We start from the raw sequence: 8,781 nt of genomic DNA, 5'->3' as shown, positions 1-8,781 counted from the left end.
TCTTCCTGCCGGTTGCTTCTCTCTGGAAACCTCGACACTCGTATGTTCCCGTGTCGTTGGTCGTCACGTTGCTCAGAAGCAAAGACACGTCTCCGTCCTCCATCCGTCTGTCCTGCAGCTCCACCCGCTTCCTAAAAGATGGATGCTGGTTCTCTGGGTCCGGCTGCTGGTCTCTGAACAGGAGGACATATTCTGGTTCCATGTCCGGTCGGGTCCACTGCACAACCACAGCAGGTTTGTTGTTGGGGAGTCGGCATGGCAGAGAGACGGTCTGTCCAGGAACAGCTGAGATCTGAACTACAGGACAGAGAAACAGAGCAGAAAGGTCAGAGGTCAGAGTGAACCGGTCCACTTCCAGCAGCAGCAGAGACCAAGGAGAGACACTGGACTCTGACCTGGACTGGATCAATGGATCTAACAAGGATTATTGGTTATTTATTGATTTAACATCCACAAATGATGTAGAGTTTTAACCCCTGTGAGCTTCATAGATCTATAAAACCGTCTGCAGCCAAGTTACTATGGAGGTTAAACATTCAGATATTATTAGAGATTATTTAGTAAATATCAGGAAATGTTCTTATTTGATAACTTCATAACGAGCCACTTTCTCTCCTCTGCTCTGTTTACAGCTACAGACTCAGATCATCTCAGATCATCTCAGCCCTTCAGCTCCGTCAGCATCTGCTTTTCATTGAGCCCACATGATGACGAGGATCCAGTCTGATCTGGTTGAATATTAGTTAATATTAGTTAATATGGGTTGTTACTATGTTGTTGTACGGTGTTTTAAGATCTTGTTCAATGTGCCCCTTTTTAGCTTTGAGCAGCCCCACACACACACACAGCCCTGGTTTATTACAGCTATTAATAAGTGACTGTACTAAATGGTGATGTCACCACAAGCTGCCAGGTGTAAACTCTGCACTTTGTCATATAAATAAAAGGCAAGTAGCACCAAAATATGATGTAGCAGGAGGAAAACAGGAAAACCTTCAGAACCAGTCATACCAACTTGTACACATCCTGTCCTGCTGTTTCCTCTGTAGGTAAAAACTAATGTGATCCATAAAGACGCTGACAGCTTAATGAAGAGAGACGTCTTCATCATTGAAATGAGTTAATTCTGTTAAAGTCGGATGTGATTTGAAATATTACACAAATATTCCTATTAATATTGAGGTCTTCCTAATTCACATGTAGAGGTTATTTCCATCAATAGTGGAAAAATGTTAGCGTTTATACTTAAACCACAGTTAGTCTTGGTTACTGTACTTGCAACGCAGTCTGGAGAAAATTATTAAACATTTTGAAAAGACATTATTAATTGAAAATTGCTACTTATTTTTAATAACATACTATCCTTTCTAAAGTACTACTATGCAATCATTTAATTTATAAAACTTGATTATTTTTTTTTTGCCCAATTTTGATAAATGTTCTAAATGAAAGGACAAAAATGACCAAACGCTAATAGCAGTTTACACCGTCTTCATCATAAAAATCTTGATAAGAATCAAAGCAAATAGAAACTATTAACCCCTTCATGTGTCCTGCAGACTAAGAAGAGAGCAAATACTCACCTGTACCTGTCAGTGAACAACATCCAGGGAGAAAGAAACGCTGAGCAACCAGAGAGCCATGAGGAGAGAGAGATGAATTCCTGCAGAGAGCTGACTGTGAGGGAGAAAACTGGCTTTATTACAGTCAGTAGGATGTGACGTGATTGGTTTCTCTTTCAACATATAGACGAAACTTCCCACAATGACTCCGAGGTTTACATCACACAACAAAGAAGTTTTACAACAGCCAAGAAAACTGTGAGACAAATGAAACTGTTTATGTGGCATTTTGGGTTGACATGACAGGTCCCACTGCTGAGCTCAGGTTCCTACTTTGGCCATGGGAGGAATTCCTGTTATGGGGTTTCTTTGTGCATGAGGGCTGTTAAGTTGGATTTGTTAACAGCCCTCATGCAACCAAGAAATCTTTACTGATATAAATTTGTTATAAAAGTATTATTGACTGCACTTTAAAAATTTCTATTCCCATGGCTCATGTCAAAGTCCAAACCTGCTGCAGAATCTCTCAGCTCTGTGACGGAGAGGCTATATTCAGAGGCTATTATTAGGTATGCAGACAAAATACAGCGTACTGACATTTTGACTTGAATGTTTTCTAAAACGGGCTGCACAGTGGCGCAGTTGCCTTGCAGCAAGAAGGTTCTGGGTTCAATACCCGGCCCCGGTCTTTCTACATGGAGTTTGCATGTTCTCCCTGTGCATGCGTGGGGTTGCTCTGGTTTCCTCCCACAGTCCAAAAACATGACTGGCCTGGGTCTGGAGGTGCCAGGAATGGAGGAATGGTTTCAAGTCGCTTAAATGTCTGATTATAGATGGAGAAAGTGTGCCCTCGCCTGTTGAGAAATGTGTATTTAATGTTAAAGTTACCTTCCCCAATGGAATATATACTAGTCAGTCCCAATGGCTGTTTCACTCACAGTTTAGCCGAAATGCTTCCTGGATAAAAATCAAAAGACAAACGCGCCCCCACCCCGCTCAACAGTTTCAGTTTACTTGTTCTCATGTGAAACAGTGAGTTTATTTTTTTAATTAATTTTACATGTAGGAATATTTTAGAGTTGAAAGTATGAAATCTGTCCTCTTCCTCTCTCAGGATGAAGATGATCTCCAGGATCCTTCAGCTCATTATCCTCAGCTCATCTCTCTGTGGTTGTGGTGTGTTCACTGACCTCAAAACGTTGTAGTTCAACAGGAAGAGCTTGTCTGACCTAATAAGTCTATGCAGTGTTGTGTGGATCAATCTGGTTACAAAGAAATAAACATGACATTATGAAAAATATGGATGTGTTTCTTTTAGAAATAACTGATCTGACAGATTTGACATTTTTGAACTGTCTGGGTTTATGAACAACATTTGGTCTAGATATTTGAATCTAATTAGAGATATCTCGAATATGTATTTTGTCTTGTGTTGTCAAAATATAATTGAAGATTATATTCAAACTAGACTAGGCGTTTTAGTGATATATATCTGGAAAGCAAGGGCGGTAAAACCGAATTTATGTTAAAAATTCAGATTGTCAGTAATTCGTTGTAGATATTCATTGTAGATATTATGAATTGAAGTCTCCATACAAGTCAATGGTAAATCTGACGTCATTTAAACTAGTCAGAATGTAATTAGAGATATCTTAAATCGCTAAAACGTCTAGTCACAAAACAATTTGAGATATCTGGTATGAAAGGGCGGTAAAATCGCTAAAACTGTTTGCCATTTGCTTGTCACTTCATACGGACTGCTCAGCTCTTCCTGATCAACCTGCCCGACAAGTATTCACACAGTACAGTGAAGAATGACAGTTTGTCCCCTGTTTCGTCAGTTCAACAGAGGAAACAGACTATGGACGGAAATTTATTGAAGCTTTAACACAACTTGGAGGACTTTTTTTGGTTCTGTCACAAAGACTTGGAGGACCCACTTTCAAGGTGCGGCAGAGAGGTAAGGTTGCCCCTTTTCAAAAATTAAAATAAGGAAGTCCGGTCAGCCCCGGTTCCAGACAGTTTAGCCTGGGGTTGTTGGCTTATGGGGGCAGACTAAACGAGCTTTTACTTTAATTTAAATACATGAACAAACCTTTCTGTAAGTTTTCTAATAAAATAACCACCTTTATTAGCACAAAATAAACAATAACGATAAAAACAGTGACGTATAAAATGTTGAGTAAATGCTCAAATTTGCATAAATATTAGCACATACTTTGCAGAAATGCAAGAATCTGTTTCCAATTCGTTTAAGTCTATTTCTTTAAATGCAAAATGAATCTGCTCAAGAGTAGCAATAATAATATTACTCAATTAAAAGAAAAAAAAATACAGAAAATACAGTCTAGTACGTAGTGACAGCTCCTTGAGATAGCGGGTGACGTAACTTTTGCAGTCCACTCCTCGGCTTCTTCTCTCGGCTGTCGGATCGTGATCGTCTCTGACTGGAAGCGCAAAATCAGTAACATCAATAATTTGTCAATCTGTTAGAGATCAGCAGCAATGTTATGGAGAGGCCTCTGGACACGGTTAACAAATTAACTAAGTGTTGACGTTGATAAAGAATATAGTTTATTTTTTTAGAATTAGAGTTTTTAAATTAGAGTTGCATAATAGCTTTTACTTAAGTGTATGTTTCTTGTGAATAAGTGTAAAACAAAACCTAAACCTGTATGTTTCCCAGGTCAGTAGGTATACAATAACATTCTATATTTGTTGTGAACAGTTCAGTGATGTGTCAGTATTTGACGCGTTTGTCAATTCTGCTTCACATGTCGAAATTTCAGACAAGCAACTAGTCCACTATGACTAGTCTCTTTCAAGTAGTCCGTTCTCACATTTACACACATAAGGTGTGTCTTGTGAGAAACTCTGTTCCCGTGTAAAAATCTGTCCCCCTGTGTCGGGAGCGCGCATTGCAGCCAGAGAAGTGGATCCGGCGGATCTGACCACATTTACCTGGCGCTTCTGATCGATTTTTAGGTAAAAACTACTCATATAATCATGTCAATGTTGTAACTTTCAGTTTAATCGGCAGCTATCAAAATAAAAATACATCCATAAATAAACGAGGTCTTGTGTGGAGGTCTTTTTACGCTGTTTTGTGTTATTTTAAACGCGAAGTGAATCGATCTTTTTTTCAGCTTTTGTCTCGTAAACCTGACAAATAAAAGTCAGTCAACAAACACAGGTTTCCAACACGTTGTGTGCATTTATAATTTTTTATTTCTGATAAATAAGGAGGGAAGCTGGCCGATAGCAGGGCAAAAAAATAAAGACTTCCTGAAAAGATCAGAGTGTAAACTTTTTGGTAAATCCCGTTCTAATGTAAAATATGACATTACTGGATTAAGGAAATGTCTAGTATGCTATCACACATAATAATTTTTTAGAATTTGGAAACAGTTGCTTTTTATTTCCCAAAGTTATGGGGGGAGAAGAGGAGAGAATGGATATTTCAGCCGCCTGATAAAATATTTTCCCAAAATGGAAACAAATTAATTTACCTTAAAGTCTTTTGCTGTGTTCATTCCCCTTATGATCAACAAGAAATCATGCAAGTTTGAAAACATTTGCTTTTTATTTCCCAAAGTTAGTGTGAGGGAACAAAATATTTTAACCGCCTGATAAATTCTGTTCCCCCTCTATAAATTGGAAACAAATTAATTTACCTTCAAGTCTTTTACTGTGTTAATTCCCCTCATCTTCAACAAGAAATCCTGCAAGTTTGAAAACATTTGCTCTTTATTTCCGAAAGTTAGGATGGGGGAACAAAATATTTTAGCTCTTTCAGCCACCTGAAATATGTTCCCCCTACATAAAATGGACATGTATAGTGAATTAATTTCTTTGTTACCTAAAATTTGAATCATTAAATCAAGCTGTATATTTCAGTTTCCAGAAAAATTCCTAGCAAAAGAGTTTGTGGATTTTCCTGTTTCCACTGCGGCGTCTACAGCATGAGGTTGGACATTGCTGTGAGACTTATTCTTAACGGTGATTATAACATTAATATTCTGATTTTGAGTGTTAATGAACATTTTTATCATTACTATAATTTTTATATTTTGATTTAAAAAAAATGTACTTAGCCAAAACTTAATACATCAACATGTGAAAAGTTATTTAACAAAATTGTTTGTCTATAACTTAATAAGATTTCATTTCCTGTAGTTATGAAAAGTAGGTGCAGTTGAGGGTCAAGAAAACCCCCAACACTCTGCATATGTACAATATTAAATAAAATGATCAATGCGACACTTCAAATCTGGACTAGATTATTCTCCTCTTCAAGAAGACTCTTTATTAACATGTTTGCGATTTGTGAAACCTTTTTCTGATTTGTGAAACTTCACTTAACAGACCACTGCAGAAGATCTTTCCTTCCTTTGCAATAACTGTTTGAAGAATTAATGAGTTACACCAACATTTAATTTCCCATTGGGATTAATAAAGTGGTTTTGAATTAGAATGTAATTTGAAAAAGACTGCATGGAACAAGTGTGAATGGTAATCTCATCTTTATTGAAGTCTGACAAATCACATAAAGGTTTCACAAATCCCAAACATGGATTAAAATATTCTGCTATTATCCATCCATCCATCCATTTTCTTCCGCTTATCCGGGGTCGGGTCGCGGGGGCAGCAGCTTCAGAAGGGAGGCCCAGACCCCGAGGGACACGGTCGAACGCCTTCTCCAAGTCCACAAAACACATGTAGACTGGTTGGGCGAACTTCCATGCACCCTCCAGGACCCCGCTGAGGGTGTAGAGCTAGTTTCCTAAACCTCTAATGGTATTTATTGAACTGCTGACTGGACAGAAAACATGTTGACTATCTACATAATGAGATGTTGGTTATAATGAACATTTGTCTCCATGCAAGGAAGAAAGAAAAGTTGTTGCTTAAGAAGCTGGTTGTTCAGAGTTTATCAAAAGTTGAGTGGAAGGAAAAGTTGTGCTAAATTACGGCACAACCTTAACTGCAGCCTTATCAAAAAGTCACTCACAATTTTCAAGGAGTTTCAGGAGGAGGAAGGAGAAACTGAGGCTGATTCAGAGCAGATTCTGTTCTCTCAGTGTTGAATTCACTCAGATGAATCCTAGTTACAAACATCTTACATGGACTAAGGAGAAATCCTTTTTCAGATTAAAGTAAAGTTTGTATTTAATTCATATATCAAGGCCCCTGAGTCTCCAAAGTGAAACTATTTAGAAATTAACAGATTTTTCAGAAGCCTGACATCTCTAAGGCTTACAGAATATAACCCTGTGTTCTGTATAAAATGTGCTTAGCTTTGTGAAATGAGTGACAAAAATAAACCTTTAAATTGGATTTTATTTTTTCAAGATGTACTCATAAATTACTTGTCATTGACTTAACATGATTTTCATTATTCAGCAATAAAATCAGGAAACCTGACTCACTGATGATTTTGCTTCATGAATAATGATGGTGTGATTTTACTGTTTTATAAAAGGTTCAGCAGCTGCAGAGAATGAGAGCATGTTCTTTTGACTTGGAGTTGCTGTATGAGTTAATCACCAAAAAGTGCTTATCTGTTTTTAAACACCCTTAACACTGTACAAGTACAGATGTTTCTTGTATTGAGTGATGTTCCTGATGTTCTGCTGCCTCTCCTCCTCCTCTTCCTCTCTCAGGATGAAGATGATCTCCCTGCTGCTCCTCATCCTCAGCTCATGTCTCTGTGGTCAGTCTCCATCTTGTCTTTGTGACAGAAAGCTCTCTAGATGGAGCTGAAAGACTCCCATGTTCCAGTTCTCAGTGTGTCTGCTCCTCTCTTTCCCTCTCTGTCTCCTCAGCAGCAACATTTGTAGTGAATGTGACCCAGAGCAGCTATGAGGCCGAGGAGAACCAGAACATCACTCTGGAGTGGACCTTCACCTGCAGGACTCAGGGATCCTACAGGGAACTGTTCATCTACTGCAGCTTGTTGGCTCCTGGAAAAGAATCAGTTCTCTATCAGGTCCATGATGGAGTTGAGCTTCCAGATTGTCAGGATGAACATTTTTCAGGACGAGTCCAGAGTGACAAAGACGTCCTCAGAGAAGGACGAATCAGACTCCATGTGTCCAGACTGAGGACTGAAGACTCTGGTCTGTATCTGTGTGACGTGAAAACTGAAGATGGATTCAACTCTGGAGGATGTCGACTCAACGTTACTGGTGGGAAGAAATAATTTTCTCTTCTTGTTCAAATCCTGATTCCTGTGTTGAWGAACCAACATCTTCATCTTCATCATGAATCCTCCTGGATCTCAGTTTTCATCTAATATTAATAAATATTTCTGGTTTCTCTCCAGCAGCTGCTGATCAGATCCAAACTCAGAGACCAACTTTGACTCCAGAACCAGAGGAACAAAGATGGATCATCATGATAATCTTCATCACTGTGGGAGTGACAGTAGCAGCAGCAGCAGCTCTGATCAGACTTTTATATTGTCTTTTAGTGAAATGTTGTCTGCCGGGAGAAAGAGACTTTTATGTTACTGATGAAGAGACAGAAAGTTTAGATGCCTTTTCAATATAAACACTTTGATCAAAAGTTACAGAAAGAGGGGAATGTAGATCAGCATCAGTATAAAAAACTCCATGATATTTATCTTGACTAAGTGAAGGATTTTAAAATGAAACGTTACATAGCTGTATATGTATCATATAATTCAAGATTGTAATTTACTCCCTAAATTCAGTGTTTCAGGTTTTATCTGATTTTCTTTCTTCTGTTCATGAACCAGCAGCTGATATCGGATACTTTACATCTCTACTGGATTGTGATCTGGTTCTGAACCGCTGGCTGCTGGAAACAGACGTTCTGGACTCAACCAGAACCTGGAATCAGAACCTGGACCTCAGCAGAACCCTGATCTGAGCTGCTTTCAGCTGCAGCAGCTGATGAACCAGTGAAGCTCTGGATCTGCTCCACTGGTTCTGGTTCTGATGGTTCTGCTGAAATAAATCCAGRTTTCTTCCCTCATGTTGTCAGAACCTGATTCMCTGCAGAAGCTTTTAACATCAACATGAGCTGCAGCTGTTTGGACTCAGCAGAACCAGTCCAGCTGCTGGATCTGACCTCAGACCAGTTCTACCATCAAGGTRGAGCCACCTGGTGGTGGAGTTAGGAACTGTGAGCTGATAGAGCTGAAGGTCTGAGAGACGAACTGACTGGATCAGTTCAGATTCATTTGTTCTGGTTT

The 8,781-nt window shown here is 38.9% G+C and overlaps 2 protein-coding genes across 5 annotated transcripts; one reads left to right on the top strand and one right to left on the bottom strand.

Moving 5' to 3' along the window:
• Position 1: 1 nt before the first annotated feature.
• LOC108165966 (programmed cell death 1 ligand 1-like) lies at positions 2–424 on the bottom strand (the record flags this gene model as incomplete). Its single annotated transcript, XM_017303374.1, has 1 exon — positions 2–424. A coding segment is annotated over one exon (423 nt), but the record flags the coding sequence as incomplete, so codon positions are not given.
• A 2,958-nt stretch (positions 425–3,382) lies between these two features.
• LOC103460534 (uncharacterized) lies at positions 3,383–8,572 on the top strand. Of its 4 annotated transcripts, XM_008402751.1 has the most exons (4): positions 3,383–3,522; positions 7,226–7,275; positions 7,388–7,750; positions 7,888–8,572. In XM_008402751.1, exons 2-4 carry the CDS (start codon positions 7,227–7,229, stop codon positions 8,112–8,114), a joined length of 639 nt encoding a protein of 212 aa, XP_008400973.1. In that variant the 5' UTR covers positions 3,383–3,522; position 7,226; the 3' UTR covers positions 8,115–8,572. The 4 variants fall into 4 exon arrangements, with proteins under 4 accessions (XP_008400973.1, XP_008400972.1, XP_008400971.1 ...); XM_008402750.2 differs by lacking the exon at positions 3,383–3,522 and having other exon boundaries at positions 6,852–7,275; positions 7,891–8,572; XM_008402749.2 differs by lacking the exon at positions 3,383–3,522 and having other exon boundaries at positions 6,853–7,275; positions 7,391–7,750.
• Positions 8,573–8,781: the final 209 nt, after the last annotated feature.

This window comes from Poecilia reticulata, unplaced genomic scaffold (genome assembly GCF_000633615.1).
Source record: "Poecilia reticulata strain Guanapo unplaced genomic scaffold, Guppy_female_1.0+MT scaffold_255, whole genome shotgun sequence".
NCBI classification, from domain to species: Eukaryota; Metazoa; Chordata; class Actinopteri; order Cyprinodontiformes; family Poeciliidae; genus Poecilia; species Poecilia reticulata.
Note: the sequence above shows the minus strand (reverse complement) of the source record. Positions and strands in the feature narration are given on the sequence as shown.